The sequence below is a fragment of the Euprymna scolopes genome, chromosome 27 (assembly GCF_053919585.1).
Source record: "Euprymna scolopes isolate OS-2025 chromosome 27, ASM5391958v1, whole genome shotgun sequence".
NCBI lineage: Eukaryota > Metazoa > Mollusca > Cephalopoda > Sepiida > Sepiolidae > Euprymna > Euprymna scolopes.
In genome coordinates, this window is record NC_136508.1 from 83,014,511 (window position 1) to 83,032,626 (window position 18,116).

The 18,116-nt window shown below is 35.4% G+C and overlaps 2 protein-coding genes across 5 annotated transcripts in view; one reads left to right on the plus strand and one right to left on the minus strand.

Annotated features, from left to right (window-relative positions):
• LOC145248945 (ras guanyl-releasing protein 3-like) overlaps positions 1-18,116 on the plus strand; it is a 258,134-nt gene that overhangs the window by 135,499 nt on the left and 104,519 nt on the right. For 3 of the 4 annotated variants that reach the window (XM_080110745.1, XM_080110742.1, XM_080110743.1), the window contains exon 3: positions 13,093-13,142. In XM_080110745.1, coding sequence (XP_079966871.1) covers positions 13,139-13,142 — 4 coding nt within the window. In that variant the 5' untranslated portion in view covers positions 13,093-13,138. Of the gene's footprint in view, positions 1-11,843; positions 11,911-13,092; positions 13,143-18,116 lie in introns of all 4 variants that reach the window. The other variant, XM_080110744.1, reaches the window with a different exon arrangement.
• On the minus strand, positions 1,387-1,833 carry LOC145248723 (protein CFDP2-like). Its single transcript, XM_080110374.1, has one exon. The coding sequence runs from the start codon at positions 1,831-1,833 to the stop codon at positions 1,387-1,389; it is 447 nt and encodes a 148-aa protein (XP_079966500.1).

Here is an 18,116-nt window from a genome sequence, read left to right on the forward strand (position 1 = left end):
AGGTTGAAAATTCCTCCGTCCAAGCAAAATTGCAGGCCAATTGAGAGTATGTCTGGTAGAATCTCGCTGAGCATTGCTGCGATTTACAGCGAGAAACACGTTGGAGCCAAAACACACCCCTGCTTCAGACCACCGTTGATGGGGAATGGGTCCTGAAGACAGTTCTGATGACAAACTCTTCCAACCATTCCATCATGGAGGGCAAGCACCAGTTCAACGAAGTTGGGTCGACAACCGTATCTCGCGAGGACAGCCCAAATGGCAGGTCATGGCACTTTATCAAAAGCCTTTTTAAGGTCCCAAAAGATGAACATCATGGGCTTTTACTGTTCACTGCTTTTCTCCTGCAGTTGCCTTACACAGAAAATCATGTCCACTGTCCTCCGGGAAGGTCGAAACCTGCACTAGGTCTCCGGCAAGACGTCCTCTGCGAGGATGAGCAGGCGGTCAAAGAGAATCTGAGCGAAAATCTTACTCGTGATGCTAAGCAGTGATATTCCCCGGTAGTTGTTAGTTCTCCCTGTCCCCCTTCTTGAAGATAGTAATGATATTAGCATCACGAAAGTCGTTGGTCTCCCATATTTTTAGTATTAGGAGCATCAAACGATTTCTCAGCTTGAGGCCACCATGAGTGAGGAGCTCCAGCGGGATGTTATCTGGCCCTGGGGCCTTACCGGGCTTCATACGTTTCAGGGCCCTATTGAAGTTCTGGATGGAGGGTGGGAGTGCCATCCAGAGACGGAGAGGATGCTGTAGGGTCATTCTCAAAAGATCATCTGGGGTGTCAGTATGATCATTAAGGAGGTTCTTAAAGTGACACCTCCATTTTTCCAGGATGCCCTTACAGTCAGATGGTCATGGTCCTATTTTCGTTCTTTAGGCTGCCTGCTGATGATCGTGTGGGACCAAAAATTTCCTTCGTTGCTGCGTAGAAACTGCGGCGGTCACATTGGTCAGCGAAAAGCTGGATCTCAGCAGCTTTTCTCTTCCATTAACTGTTCTGGGCTTCACGAATCTTCGGCAGTCTGCTACAGCTACCTTGTGAGCACATTCGTTGGCAGCTGTAGGTTGGTTCTCTGAAATCAGACGTGCTTAACGTTTTTGCTTCAATGAGACGAGATGGTGGCCTCATTCTCATCAAACCAGTCCCGCCTTTTCTTGGTGGTGTGACCTAGTACCACCTCTGCGGCATGGGTCAGGGCGTCTCTGAGGGTGATCAGTTTGGTGCTCTACTGTCGCCTGACTCACGGGCTCTACGAGGTGTCATTCGCAGGCCTCCCTGAAATTCTGTGCCAGCTGTGGGTTGCGGAGCTTGCTACAGTCAAAACGTCAGTTTGGTACGCTATTGGGTGTCCTTTTGGGTGGTCGAATGATCATCATGGAAAGTCAGCAGTCATCCACCCTGGGCATGGATCGCGTGATGTGGACGTCTCCTCTGTCTCTGGCTCTGGTCAGAACGTAGTCCAGGGTGTGCCAGTGTTTGGATCTGGGATGTCTCCACATGGTCTTTTGTTGTTTGGGTAGCTGGAAGATGGTGTTGGTTACCATGAGTTGATGTTCTGCACATAGACCCAGTAGGAATTGGCCATTGGTGTTGCAGCTTCCAATGCCGTAGCAACTGATGATGCCCTCCCACAGGCGGTGGTCCCTGCCTATTTGGGCGTTAAAGTCGTCCAGCACAACAAGCTTGTCATTGACGGACACTACCTGGATGGTGCGGTCAAGCTGGATGTAGAAGGCAGCTTTGTCTTCATCAGTAGAGGTTAAAGTCGGGGTGTAGACTGAAATGAGTGTAAGGTGTCTATCCTGCGTGATGGGGATGCAGACAGTCATCAGGCGCTCACTGATAGCCTTGGGAACGAGGTTATGCTGCTGCACCAGCTGGGAATGGATGGCAAAGCTGACACTGTGGATGCGTGGCTCCTCTGGGGCCCTGCCTCTCCAGAAGATGGTGTAGTCCGTTCCAGCCTCTCTGATGTTGTCCTCTTCGGGTAGTCAGGTTTCACTTAGAGCCACCACATCAACATGGAAACGGGTGAGCTCTTTGCAGACGAGGGTTGTTCTTCATTCTGGGCGATTCGTGTTCGCCACATCTTGGTGGGTGCAAATGTTCCATGCACCTTTGGTTAAAATCTTGTTTTTGCGACCGCATTAGTGGGATGTTCGCCAGTCGCGGTAAGCTGAACAGACATGTTTTGCCGTGACCGAGGTTTACCCCACCTTTTCTAGGGGCCTCCCCAGATGGGGTGGGCTACAGTGGTCCTAAACAGGACAGCCCAGTCACGGATATAGCTGCCGAGCTCTGATGTCACGGCACTGTTACCAGAGAGCGACCATCTTAGATCCGCCGCCTGAGTGCAGTTGCAGGCTAAGGGCTTCCAGCTTATCCAGGCCTGCCCCCTTTGTTGCCTCAGGAGTTATTCTCTTTCTTTGTTTTTCTAGGGATTGAAGATGATGACAGAATGCCAGTCGCTAAAGTATTTTGTTTTAGGTGGTCGTAGTTGCGCGACTGCCACGCATACATGCTTGGCCCACAATCATTTCACTGCGGCTCAAAACATATATATATATATATATAAGTCTAAGTTAAGATATTCTCTTAATTTTAATCATAGAATAAAAATCCAGAGAATATACATCGAGTTTATATAATAGTGTGCAAAAACAAATAAAAATTTTTATATTAATATTTATTTATATAGACATGTACATTTCAGTGAAGTAGCATTTAAAAAAAAAAAAAAATAGGATCTAGCGATTTTCAGTTTTGAAACTCGCCGGAAGTAAACAATGTTACATAATATGAAGATCCCAATGAATTAACACATAATATCCAGAAATTGATTTTTTAAAAATAAATATATATGTTTATTTTTGTTTTAAATATTTTTACAGAGCAACTTTTTCAGAAGTAATTAATACTGACAATAAAATATTTTTAAATATAATAAATTTAATGTTCACGAAAATGAATGAATGTTTACTTAACCTAGTTTTAAAAAAAAAAAAGACCCTGAAATTCTCAGATATAAATTGAATAAAATATGCATTTGTTAAAATATAATTAAACTAATTAAAAAATACGGATATGTAATAGATTAAGTGAAGGAACAGAAAATAGCAGGTTATACAGATTTTCAATGCGTTTTAAAATCCCAAATTGTTTGAATCAATAAATAGGAAAGATCGACAAAAAACACACAAAAAAAAAAGAAAAGAAAAGAAAAAAAAAACTCCCATACTATACACACAGCGACTGTTACGGGTGAACTAAAGTGCAACCTGCACTCATAACTAATACTCATTAGTAGTACCTAATGGGTTATTTGCTATTTTCATTTAAAATTTTCTAAATGTTTTCATTTTGACAAACATTTGAACTTGAGAAGTAACATATTTCAAAACCGGTCAAGGATTGGTTTAAGGCGAGGAGTGTTCTTCAATCTGTACGATGAGAATATGAGTACAACTTTGAAACAATTGGTCAACCGCGTCACATAGTTGGAATACTTTTATTTTGAACCTAGCACTTTTTAGCTAATTGGGCAATTACCCCGGACTTGGCGCAATTACCCCAAAGTACGGTATAGTTACAGGGGCTGTTGTGTTAATGAAGTTTCTATTATTCATTATTGCATGGTGAATAAATATTAATTTTTTTGGGGGGGGGGCATAATCTTTTTTTTTTTTCTTTTTTCTTTTTCTTTTTTACTTGAGAACCACCACTTATCAAGGCCCGAAGGCCACTCCAGGATAAGGGTTAAGGAATGTAAGGTGGTAGTGTAGCAATCGGTTATGGTGTAAATTGGGTAGAATTTAATTTTATTAAATTTATGGGGCGGCTCAAGAAGAAATAGTTTACATTGGATTTATAAAGGCTACCATGTTGTATTCAACTAGGAAGCAGGCCAGTGGAACAGTGTTCTAAAGGCAGGCAGTTCTGAGAAAGAAGGTTTGTTCATGGAGTCTGCATTTAGATTCAGACACAGATAGAGTGAGAGAAATCATATATAGTGGTTATAGCTAGTCGAGTATTTTTTGTGAAAGTTTGGCGAGGGGAACCATAGATTGCAGTTCAGTCGAGCACTTGCTATGAAAATAGCAATAAAGTGGAGACAGGCTTGCAACATCTCTTCTGTAGGAAAGAAGTTGCAGGAAGAGAAAAGAGCATCACCTACCAGGTTTTGAAGGTGCTTTTGAAAGCTATCAAGGCAATATAAGGCGTGCCGAAGGTACCTATTTTATTAATTAATGAATATGTAAGTAAAAACTGAAACATATATAATATTTATACACACATCTAGAGGCTTTGCTACACTAGCATAATAATGTTTCGATCTGCAGTTATTAATAACTAAAATCTTATCGGGCAAAAAATGTCTTTTTTTTTCTTTAAGTGCTCATATTGAAAAGTCTCAGTTATTAATAGGGCTAGGACAACAGCATATTCTTTTCATTGTTTTGACTCTCGAGTGTGTATCAGTTGATATCTTATATGCTTTTATATAGAGTGATGTGGTTCTCGGTTAATTAACTGTGTTTGACTGTGTTAGATATATACTCGGGAATCAAAACAATGAAAAGAATATGCTGTTGTCATAGCTCTAGTTATTAATAACTACAGATCAAAACATTTTTATGTCAGTGTAGCAAAGCCTGTACATGTCTGTATGAATAAATATTAATATAGATGGTTTTATTTGTTTTTGAGCACTATTATATAAACTCTGGATTTTTATTCCATGAATAAAAGTTAAGAGAATATCTTAATTTGGACTGATATATATATATATATATATATATATATATATATATATATATATGAGAGAGAGAGATTCTAGGTTGCATTATGTAGTATTACAACAAAATTTATTGTTTGACAAAGGAGTATAGATAATTATTAAAGTCTTTTCTTTAACCCATGGATTTTCAATGAATGACTAATTGCTATGACTAATCCTATCTGAGAATCCATCATTAAAACTAATCAACCAAAATTGAGACAGCATGAATTCAAACGAATATATTGAAAATATTACCAAGGCTGCTGTAAAGAAAAGTGGGCTCCCTCTATCATGCTAGAAAACTTTTCACATCTACCAGTATCTTGCATCTCTACAAAACCACCATTCACACATGTTATGTTCAGAATGAGGACGACACAAAGCCACATGAAACAGCAATTTTATTGAGCGGCCATTTTACTTAAGTCTTCCTTAAGAGAGAGTTATCTAAGAAAGGGAGAGGACTAAGGAGGGTAGTGGTGGGGGTCTGGTTACATGCAACATCTTCCCACCACCACCGTCAGGGATGGTGTTTATTCCTTTTGTTTTCTTCTTAGGTGGAAGGGGTAAAGATAGGGTTTTGAATGGCAACATGGGGAAAGGTGGATTGCTTATTGTATCATGTAGGTTTTCAAATAACACATCAGCTGTCGGTTGTCATTCTTTTCATAAATGCTTTCTTCAGCTGACTCGTTTTCCTGTGCAATCCTTTCTTTTTGTGGTTTGGCTTTGTAAGGCCATATTTAGGACTGAGGGTGAGCATCAGCTACACATGTAGTCTGATAGTGTCCTGGAAAGGGGTGTTTTAATTCGGGTGGTTTGCGCAGGAATCGCCTGTTTCACCAGTATAGTTGTCCATCTCTTGCCTCTACTTCATATGACCTACCAGTCATTCGTTTTTGAACTGTTTCTTCCCTCCACTCTCTTGTGTAGGGATTGGATGGTTGAACTCTAACATTGTCACCGATGTTGATGCCTTTCAGCTCTTTCTCTGTGCCATGGTGTCTGAGCCTCCTTTCCTGTTTCCTCTATACTTCATCAGTTGAATGTGGGTAGAGGGATTGTTTTAATTCAACAGCCGGCACTTTTGACCTTGACCTTCTGCCAAAGAGTCTTTGTGCCGGGTTGATGTTTAGTCGATCGGTTGGCGCATTGCATAGGTTCAACAGCCCTAAAAATGGATCTTCTAACGCTTTGCATATGCAAAAGGTGTTTGCCGATTTTTTACTACTGCTTCAGCAGCACCATTTCTTGGACTGTTGCCTAGTGATATTGTTTCGTGTTTGAACAGCCATTTCCTTTCAAATTTTCTGAACGTGTGTGATGAGAATTGAGGATTATTGTCGGATGTCAGTACCTTTTGGCATGCAAAATTCACTTTCATGCATTCAATCAGAGCTTCTGATGTGGGTGTATTCAGTTTGTGAATTTCAAAGAAATTGCTATGTCTGTCCACTGTGATCAGATAGTTATTCCTTCCTCATGATAGAAGGTCTGCCCACTACTTTTTGTCAAGGACTTTCCAGGACTGGTGCTATGATTTGTGCTTCTGCTGGCTGGTGGTCTACATAGGTTGCACAGGTGCAACAGGCTTCAATGTATTGTCTAATCTGTTTAAACATTCTTGGTGAAAATGTAAGGTCCCTCGCTTTTCACAGACATGTATTTATGCGTAGGTGGTCAGCATGTGCCTTTTGTTTCATCTCAGCCCGCATAGCATGCAGTATGATTATTCTCTGTCCTCGCAGTATTAGTCCATTTTGTACAGTGAGATCATCTCTGTAATCGAACAACAGTTTCATCGAATTGGGCAGGGTTTTCTTATCGTCCAACCGCCCTATAGTGATTACTTCTGCCTGCGCTCTCATGTGGGAGTCTTCAAGTGTCTTTTGACAAATCTCTGCGAGTCTGTGATGCATTGTCAGATTATTCACTGATGTTATTTCTTCCAACTCTGGCTTGTTTGTTGGTGCTTGTGACAGCGTATTTGCCAGTGGGATATCTTTCCTAGGTTTATATTGGAGTGTGTAGTTGTATTGCTGGGCCTGTAGCAGGAAGTTTTGTAGCCGTTTTGATGCCTTTGATGGGGGCTTTTTGCTGATTGAGACGACAGGCTTGTGGTCAGACATCGCCGTGAGACAGGTATGTTCTGTTTCAGAAATTAATCAATGAAGAGATGAAAAAAGTGTAGGCAAGAATCACTTGTGACAGCAACTCAACAATGACAATAACAGAAGACTGTAGAAATCAGCAGAGGCCATGAGGTGAGGACATGTGAGAGTGACCGAGTGGAAGAAGAAGAAAAGAAAATACCAGAATTTAAAACCGAAAGGAATACTGCATTCACGTTATTTGATGATCTGTCATTCTTCTTGGATGGTACGAATACCGTAAACACACTGCCACCACGTTATGTTCATGAGTTAGTATCAGAATGAGGACAACACAGAGTTAAGTGAAACTACTGAGCGGCCATCTTACATAATCTTCCTTCTTTTAAGAGAGAGTTATCTAGGAAGGGGAGCGGACTAGGGAGGACAGTGGTGAAGGTCTGGTTACATGCAACAGAGTATTGTTGTTACACCTTAGCGGATGCATCAGCCACTAGTCGCTTTTAGACAAGGTCCAAAAATGAGTCTCTAATCTAATAGGTATACCAAGCTCAAACTACGGACTCATCGCCACAATGTTACATCCCTGTACTTCAGTGGAATGTGCTCCAAATTTGCTGTACTGGTGCCTGTTAACAAAAATACCTCCGCGACAAATCTTGTGATCAGTAAAATTCAACCCTTCCACTGTGGAGTGATGCTGGATGGCTTTCTATTCAAATAGCTTCTTTCTTCTCACATACTAACCTTTGGAATTCCCTCCCTGCTACCCTGATGAATGAACATGTAGAAATTTAAATGTAATATGAACAGATATCTTGCTGCACAGCTCTCTACTTAGCTACTAATTCCCAGTAACTCCTTACGTGACAATGTACTGTTTGAGTAAATAAAATAATTTAAAAATGATATTTGTAATATGAGGTATAGAAGGTGGTGTTTTTTTTTTTGTTGTTGTTTTTTGGGGTTTTTTTTTTAATGTTTGTTGGTGCTGCATTTCTAGATGTAAAATGAATAATGGTTTTAATAAATCCAAACAAATTCTTTTTCTTAGATTATTATTAAATATTAAGAATAGTAATAAAATAATTTTTGAATTAAGTTTCTGAATTTTTTTAGATAAGGATTGGTTATTCATATTTTTTGGATTCTTTGGACTACTGTTCTCATCTTGAGTGTCATGTTCACATTGCTTTTTATCGATGTAACCTCCGACCTTCTTTAGATGTATCTAGTCGAACTTAGGAATTTGGACGGAATTTTGAGTAGCATGCTCTCGTTCCCTCAGCCATGACTGAATAGAGGTTCTAAGTAATTCGTAATTGTATTTTTCAGTTGCCCACATTGAGAATTGAACCTTTAAATTAAGGAGAATATCACTTTTGCAATTAATTTTTGCAAGTACTCTAACCATTTCACCATGTTGTGAAAATTACACTCAAAATGAGAACAGTAGTCCAAAAAATTCAAATAATACAAATTATTTGAATGTTTAAAAACCATTTTTAGATTACATTACTTAGATATTCTTTGTTTAGGTTTTTTTTTTTTTTTTTTTTTTTTTTTTCATGAAACAAAAAAAAGGGGGTCTTGCGCAATTTATGAACTGTCATGTTTTAGATAAGATTTTAAGGCTAAATTCAATTTTAAGGTATCTTTTGTCCGTTAAATTGTTAGGTGGAAAGTACAGAATAGTTAACAAAGCCTTTCTTTACCATGTTAAGAATGGCTTCCTAATAAGAACGTTATTTCAGTATAGTTTGTAAACTGTGCAAGTACCTATAAAAAAACGAATTTAGTTTCTTTACATTCGAATATATTTCAGTTATTTTATGGACCTAACCGATAACTGACTCTATTGATCCTAGATGGAATTGAAAGAAAATTTCAGTAGTATCTTTAAATTTTATGAACAATGTAACTCTTATTAAAACTTATTTGAATGTTTTAACTGTTAGTATATCAATTTTTATAACACAAAAACAAACACTGACTTTTATATATCAAAGATAAGTGCAAACACTAGCAAAGGGCGTACACTTGCATGAAATATTTTCATTAACGAAACAAACATATCTGTCATTTTTTTTTTATATATTTTTTATTTTTTTGTTTTGTTTTCATCTAACAAGTAAAGCCTCAATTTAGGATTCAGAGTGTGAACTATTCAACAATATATCATGTTTTGCTTGAATGATTTCAGCAAATACAAAAGTTATTTTCTATGAATTTATAAACCATGAAAATCTTTCATGCATAGACATTTTTTTAAATCTCATTATAAATGATATATTAATATATACAAATATATTTATATACATAAATAATAATAAATATTTGTATTTCTGTCCCTTAAATAGCTAAAAAAAAAACAAAAAAACTCGTGATGCAATGGGGTAAAATGTGGCTGGTTAATTTTACTATATCTCAAACCTAATTCTATCTTTTCACCACCAATGCTCTTATTCCCACTTGGCCCAAACTAAAATCAATAGCTCTTGTATCAAGGAAGCCCCCTACTTTGTCAAGTTTCTAGAGCTGACCTAAAATGGATGACATATTAAATCTGTTGCCAAGGTTGCTGAAAACATGGTTGGATCATTCTACCACTCCAGAAGCTATCCCACTTCCAACAGAATTCTTTAACTGTATAAGAGCCAAATAGGTCCTAAAATGGAGTACTGTTGCCACATCTGATCATAAGCACTCTCTCCTGCCTTGACAAGATTCAAAAACCGACTTTGAAATTTAGTAGGCGATGTCGTTTTCTTCTTCTTACAACCTCTTTCTAACAAAGGAGACGTCGTGAGCCTGTCTCTGTTCTATCATTATTTTCATGGTAAGTGCTCAACTAATCTATGGTGGTCTCTCCCTGCTAAGCATTCACCACAAACACTCATCTAGCTACAACCACTGTCAACAATTTCTCTGTGCCTACAACTAAATGCAAATTCCTTTATTTCCTACAACTACCCACCTATGGAACAGTACTGCTTCCCAACTAACTACACCATAGTCGTTTTCAAGTCCAATGTAAACAAGTTCTTAAATAATCCAATTCTACCCAATTTTCACGAATACCCACTGTTATAATGTTGTTTCACCAACCTAATGCTCATTAACCCTTATCATTGAGTGGCTTTTGTGCCTTGATAAATAGTGATTCTCTTCTAAAAAAAAAAAAAAAATGTCAAATAAATTCTATGATGAGTTGAACTGCCTGGCAGTATTTTTCATACAGGCTGCAAATTATAAACACTCATGTCTAACTTGATAATATTGTAATAGTAATTGTAGCCAGCCACGTGTTTCTGTGACTAAAAACAAACCAAAAACAGAAAAGGCAAAATGTATGTTTCTTATGTTCATGTTCGCAATACCTGTGGACATTGCTTTCAAATATAATTTTGTTGTTTGTTCGGTACTGTACTAATAGAAATATTGACGTCCAAATGAAACCAGTAGCATTTAATGAATTGCCATGTCACAGTAATGAAAATATCCAAATACACGCAAGATGATAAGGTATAAATTAATAATGTGACAAAGCAAACAGCCAAAATCATTTGTTTTGTTGAATTATGGAAGACTTAATAAATTGTGACATGAAAATTAGGTAGATAACATTGGTTATTGTTAAAGTTGACAAAAAGTGTAAGTAGTTGTAATTGTTTTTAAATAAAAATCAAATTTTCAGCTGTCTGATTTCGCTACAATATCGAAGAAGCACCCTTTTTTATCGGCCAACCTGTACAATGAACACCCCGCATAATTTGACCCAGAAACTAATGGAAAAAAAATAGAAAGACAATAAATGAAAAAAAATACTTTAAATTTACTGATTTTATATATATATATATATAATTTTCTCAAGGAAAGTTGCAGATTGTATTATTTATTTGCATTTATTTATTTATTGTTTTTTTTTGCAAAGTATTTAACAACAAAAGACTTTGTTTTCAAACACACTGAACCGGACACATGCACACAAATATACACATGCACGATTCCAACTGCGATGAATATGTAAACAAACTAACGGGACAAACATAGAAATACAATAAAAAAAAAATGCAAATATACTGTAAAGTTACTGAATATTTATATTTAATTTTCTCAAGAGAAATTGCAGTTTGTATTTATTTATATTCTTTTTTTTGCAAAGTATTTAACAACAAAAGTTGTCTTTCTTTTCAAACGCACACTGAACCAAAGACAGGCATGCACATGTAAATTTTCTAAATGTCTATATATATTTATTTTTCTCTAGAGAAGTTCCATTTTCTATTTTTTGTATTGTTTATTTACACTTATTATTTTTTTTTGTAATTTTTTTAACAACTGTAATTGTGTTTTTGTATTGGGGTCTCTTAGTGACGTCATATTTTAATTTTATTAATCATTCGTTTATAAAGGGAAGAATAGAATTACGGGATATGAGAATTTTCAGAGTTCAGCCAATCAAAATGGACAGAATTTGGGAGCCGTTATCATTTATGAATCGGAAATCAGAAAGATTGTTATGTCTATGCATCCAAGGGTCAGTTACAATCGGTGTAATTACACTATCTGTGAAAAATATAGAATTGGTCCCAGTGACAACTAGTAGCAGTGTTAGGACTAAATATTTAGAGAGAAAAGTAGGAACTCCTTCCTCTAAAGATGTTGTGATTGTGATGCTCGTTGTGTCAATATAGTATTATCATGTCTGTGTCTATAATAGTGTTTGAAAACTATATAAGATAGTGGCTATTAGACTAGATATATTAAATTTATATGTGGCATCTGTTGTTGCAAACCTATGATACTTTGGTTCAGAGGGGAATTTCTGTGTCATTTTATTATATAGAAGATAATTGGTTTTATGCCGATACTTATTAAGGATCAGTTTGGTTTGTTCAAAATAATCACATTGGATGTTCCATTCATTGCTTTTTCTATTTTTTAGATATGCGTTGGAATGACATGACTTGACACAAAACTAAAATTGATCAGAATCCCTTTCACAGTCTCAGGTAACATAAATTGGAATAAGGAACATGCTATCATCAGAATTTTCCAGGCAATTTACGTAAAATGTTGGAAGGTATCAAACAAAAATTTCATGATTTTTTTTTTTTTTGCACAAACACTGACCAATTTTGTAAATAATTTCTGTTATTACAAAGATAATTCAATTGAAAAATGAAAACAAGTTTTTTTGTTGTTACAAAGAAAATACAATGAATAATTATTGGACTATTTTTTTACAAAACTTTAGAGGAAATTCAAATCAAGAAAAATTACATATCGTAATATTAATTTTTTTTAATGACATAAAACTGATAGCAAACAAAATTTTTTTTGATATTTTTATTTAAAAACCGTTTGTTTTCAAATCAAAATATTTTGTTCTATATGATAAACCAATGATAGTAAATATTTTCTTAAATGTTACAATTTCTTTGATTCAGCATTTCAACACCTTTCAGCATTTTACATTGCCTGTAAAATTACAACAATAACAGTCTTTATTCTACACTAGCAAGGGGTACCCAGCGTTGCCCGGGTGTTTGGGGGGGGGGATAAAAAAAAAGTAAGTATGAAGATCGAACCCGAACCCTTGAGGCAAAGTTGTAAATTAAAGTGTGAAAAAAAAAGTGCGATGTTAACCATTGCCCCACCGCGAGATGCTAACGGAAACACGTTTGAATGTATTTAATTAGTTGGATTTAGCAGGTGCCCGTTTTAAATGAGGTCAAGTTTTGACTGCAGGATAGTATTCATTTACTGCTGAACGCTTTTTTTTCCCCCCGAAGATGTTATAGGAAAAAGACTAACCCACATGCGGCGAGCGACAAATATTGAATATTTATCTTCCCGAAATTCATTTCTTCCAATTTATAAGAATGTTGCCTTTATAAATTCGTATTAGCTAAAAACAGACAATGCATTTGAACGCTCAGATGACTTTTTCTGGTTATATCCGTCAGCTGCTGAGCGAGCCCTGAACCCACTTTGTGCAAATCGTGGATTAGTAAATACAGAAGCACCTTTTATTTTTGTCATGCTTATTCTATGAATGTTTTTAACAGGATTTCAATTGTATAGAAATCCATTTCCTGTAAAATTTGTTTTTTGTATAAAATCAATGAATTATTTGTTTTTATTTAATTCTTATTTTTATTAATTTATCTTCATTTTTTTTTTTAATTTAGGGTGACAGAAAAGGTGTGCCGAGTGTTAATGGGATATTCCTGACCCATGGGTAATTAATCAATTTTTTTTTTTTATTCACATTATTTGTTTTTTTTTTTTTTTTTTTTTTTTTTTGCTTTGACTTGACTTACTGGTGCTACCAAAACTGGCTATCTCAATATATTGGCTTCCTGACTTAAAGGCCCTGTCGGTGGAGCATTAGAATACACCGACTTCCCCCCTGCAGAGGATAAAAGTCCCTCAATGGGAGTCCTGGATATGACCTTAAATTATATCCAGTGGTGAGGCCCCAGCTTGTGGGCTTTGGGGAGTGTGGAGCCACCCTTTAATTACCATTGCTCCCAGGTCCACTCTGACTCGGAGTGGTAGTACCTGTTAGGGTTCCAACTATGAGTTAAATAGAAACCGACTTGAAAACAACAAATATATTCTATTAAAAATTTTCTTCAAAATCTTTGGATTCGGCATTAAATAACCCGAAAAGGGTTGAAATGCCGTAAAACAAAAACAACCAACCAACCAATCCTGACTTAAAATCTACCAAACATTGATGCTGTTATTTTTTTCCATTCCCTTTGCAAAACTCAATCAAGCCAAAAATAAAAACAATTTTCCTCTAGAAAACAACAAAACCAAATATCATGAATAAATATTTGAAGATATAAAGAACTTAAGCATAAAAACAAATTACCAAAATAATCAGATTCAGCCTTAAATAACCCAGAAATATGTCATAAAACCAAACAAGTAAACGTGACTTGTATAATCCTCACATCAGTGCTGGATATTTTCCATTCTGATGGGAGCTTCCATATCATTTACAATGTTTGTATTTATATGTATCTATTTCTTGCCTTTTGCCTGCATCTAGCTCGACTAGCTGTCTCATGTGGTCTATGTAAGCTTTGTGTCCTGCCACAGTTTATAGCTTCATGCACTGTCAAATCTTCACTCTTTGCTAGGTGTTTTTGAAGTTCCGGATGCTTCTTTCCAGATATAACCTTCTCTAAAAGTCGTTTCTATATATCCTGTGTGTCTCGAAATTTGCACTTCATTGCCTCTAATTTGCATCTGGCTTGAAAGTCATCAAAATTCTCTTTGTATTGACGCAGATAAAAATGAGCAACATGGAAATTCGTTTGTAGATGTAATCTTTCTTCAAATTTTTACCAAAAATCTTCTGGGGTATTTCTGTTGGCTTCATTTTTTAATGTCCAGGTGTTGTACCTTTTTAAGGAATTCTTCACCCGATAGTAGCAGAATGTGATCTACCTGTGTCTCTGCTGGGATATTTCTGATCAAAAAATAAAGGTTACAACGCTGTTAAAAAATCCTGGATGATTATGTTAGATCTGCAGATGTTTAACACATAGATGGTACGTTTGTAGCCATTGTTTATATATATAATTGAGATGATGATTCATAATTTGTTGAAATATATAATTGAGATGATAATTCATAGTTTCTTTGTCTTTTCATGAAAAAAACTTACTTGTATATTTCTTTTCTGTAGATAACCATCTGTATGTGAATTTTATTTTTAAATCTAGCATGGCGTGCACACGATTCTTCATTTATTTTTATTGTGTGTGTGTATATAGATATATGTGTGTGTGTATTCAAGCACGTCTGATTTAACACGACAGTTATTCTTTTTTTTTCCGAGTTTTTGGACCACCTAACAACACCTAACATTTTATGATAAAAACCTACAGTCCTCCGACATTAGAAATATCTTTACTAACAATACTAAAATTCTATACTTTAACAATTGCACACAAAGACTAAAATTACTATAAGCCCTACTAATTTAAAAACTACAGCCCCTTATTAACCGGATCTCATTTAATATCGGGACAAATATACTGTTTTCAATAAATAACAAGAAACTAAATAAATAATATATAAAATAAGAAAATCGAAATTAAAAAGAAAAATGATTTGCCACTACCTATCCTGCACTCATCTTTATAACCAATAAAAAAAAAAAAAAAACTAACTATAAATACACCAAGCCTCAAAGAAAACAGCAATCACTCCCGACGACGATCAGATGTACCGATAGAAAACTCTTGAGAAAAATATGGCTGAACAACAACTTTTGGGCACCATAATATACAAGATGCTAGCTGAAATAAAAAAGACCACTCGTCGAATTGAAAAGATATCCCCAAAAAATCGGAAAAAAGAATAACCCCATCGTGTTTAATCAGACGTGCTTGAATAATGACTTGCTGCCAAAATATACAAATATATATTTGGGTGTCATCTTTTGTAGACATTTTTTTTCTTTTTAATCCCATCGCTGCCTACATGAAATATTATTTTGTTGCTTAGTAAGGAAGAACAATGGATGCATAATACAGGGGCATTGGTCATAATGCCGACTTCTTTTTTATTGTTTTAATCCTGTACACTCCAGGCCAGGAGTTCTTTTTGGAACTCCCTTTTTTTTTTTCTTTTTTTTTTTTTTTGAAGAGTTATCTAAGGGGAGGTAATGGTGACATCCATTACAAACTGGATGAAAGCATAGAGCAATCGATTCGATTCTATTATCTGGTTTAAGTAGAACAGTAACTTGTGCTGCACCAGCAAGGGTTTTGATTGGCTCACACTTAAGCCAATTTACCCCTGTAACCTAATTCTTCTGCCAAAGGAAAATACATTTAATTACAATGCAGTTAATCATTTCTACAGGCTCGGATTCACTACATTTCCCCATTTTACTTGTGCTCTATTAATTCTAATACATTCCTCTTTTTTCTCTTTAAGTAATTAGCTGTACGTAATATTACTAAAATCAACATTGATTAAAAGTGTATTTATAAATGCTGTGATTTTCTCTATGGAGAATTACTGCTTCAAAATGTGCTTTTCCCACAAATCTTTTAATTCAATGTCGTCTTTTTTTCTTCTTCTTCTTTGAAATATATATAATCCAGGAGGGCAATCATGTCTTTTCCGCCAACCGAAATCTATTAACGTATACTTAACAAATTTATAGAATTTCATTCATTTGTACAATACTAGAAAAATACCCGTCCCAGGATAAGTAAAATTGATTCTCAGAATAGTGTGACACCACTTTTACGTTCCCTTACAAAGATTAAAATTAAGATATAATGATACAAAATCTTATGTCTAGAATCCTTATTCACACTTTGATCAAAATCTGTTAGATTATTTTGATTCAAGAAAATGTTTCAAATTAAATGTTTAAGAAAATTTAAGAAACAATTGAAATTTAGAGAATCTTGTTTAATTAGTGTCTAATGACTATGGATCAAATTTAATGCAAATCTGAAATATTTGAATATTCAAATACAAATTGTGCCTTTTTATGAACCATAAAACCCCTTTAAAATGCTCAAAAAATTGGAATTTGGGGAATATATTTTGATGTTTAGTACCCATAATTAAAATGTTACAAAATCAGAGGTATCTGAATTATCACAAAATGGCTACCTACCCCTCTTTGTCCCTTTTATATCAATACAGTCAGCATTATCACCCCTTATCCCTAGCAGCAGATGTTTCAAAAATTCATGATGATTAATTAGTTTAGGAGTGAATCCTGTACATATAAACATATACATATATCTAATTTTATATAAATAGGGATTAGTTTCATTTATATAATGTTGGCTAAAATTAGAGAGCAAAAGTTTAAAAATAAATTCAATTCGTTTTTGATTAAATAACAGTAGTTATTCTTAAAATACCAAAACTACTTGGCCTTCGGAACAAGATCAAAGTGTAGTATCTGTTCTTCAGATGCTGTACTTCAATTTCTTGTTCTCTATCAGTGGAGGAGAAATCCTTCACGACTGAGACAATTCTTATTTTTGTTCCTTTTCTCCACATTAACAAACGACCCTGGTGTCTAACTCTGTCCCGTGGGGAGGCATTGTAAATAGGAACAGTAGTTATTCTTAAAGTTGTGTTCTACGCTTTTATTTGTATAAAAATAACCAATCATTCTGAAAGTAATATGGCGAAAATTGTTTATACGGTTTTGCCTCAACAGCTGCTGCTAATTCTTTGATACCTATCAGCATACAAGTCTGTCAATAAGGTATTATTACTACGATATTATTTAAAGTCAAGCCTGTTCTCTAGAGAATATATATATATATATATATATATGGGAGGTGTGTGTGTCCAGCTAAAAGTAAGATAAAATAACTACAAAACAAATACCCGCAAAGTTGGTATATTCTTGATCGACATTTCCTCAGATGAATAATATCTAAAATTAAAAATAAATATTATTTATTCTTGGGGGGGGGGGGGTCAACTGGGCCAGGTTTTGTCAGGGATTGCAATATAAAATGTTGTAATTGTCAAAATTGACATTTGTAAATAGCATTGGGTTGTCCATAAAATCAGCACCATCGTTTATTATTGCTGACAGGCAGAGGATGTTCTTAAAAAAAATGATTAGCAACATTCAATATTTAATTGCCCAGGCTGGCAGGTTGTTGGTTATGAGTCTAATTTTCTTGAGCAAAATTAGAGGACTTTGTCATGTCATTTATATCTATGAATGATTTAAAAAAAAGAAAATCAGATTTTCTCTGTGGAAAAGTAATGTATTGTGATTTCTGTAGGACTGTTTGTATGGAATGGTTTGAATGACATGTTAAAAATAAGAGGTGACCTCAAAGCGTAAATTGAGAAAGCCATGTTACTTGTAGGGGGGGATATTCTGCCTCTTTGATTGGTGAGATTTCAAGAAAAATTAACATGTCTGGATTTATTTATTAGTAATGGAGTTTTGGTATCTGTTTGAAGCCGAACTATACTATTACTTCTATTTTACTATTTTACTGCTCACTTCAGGGGAGCATAGTGTACTGTTATGACACCATCATTCCAGGCATTACCTTCTCATCCAAAAATTCAAAACCTTAGAGTGCAAAGCTACCCCTCCCGTTTTGTTCCTTCCACAAACATGGCGACTTTTATACCTGACAAAGGTCAAAGGTTACATTGATTGAAACGTTATTCAGATAACACTCAA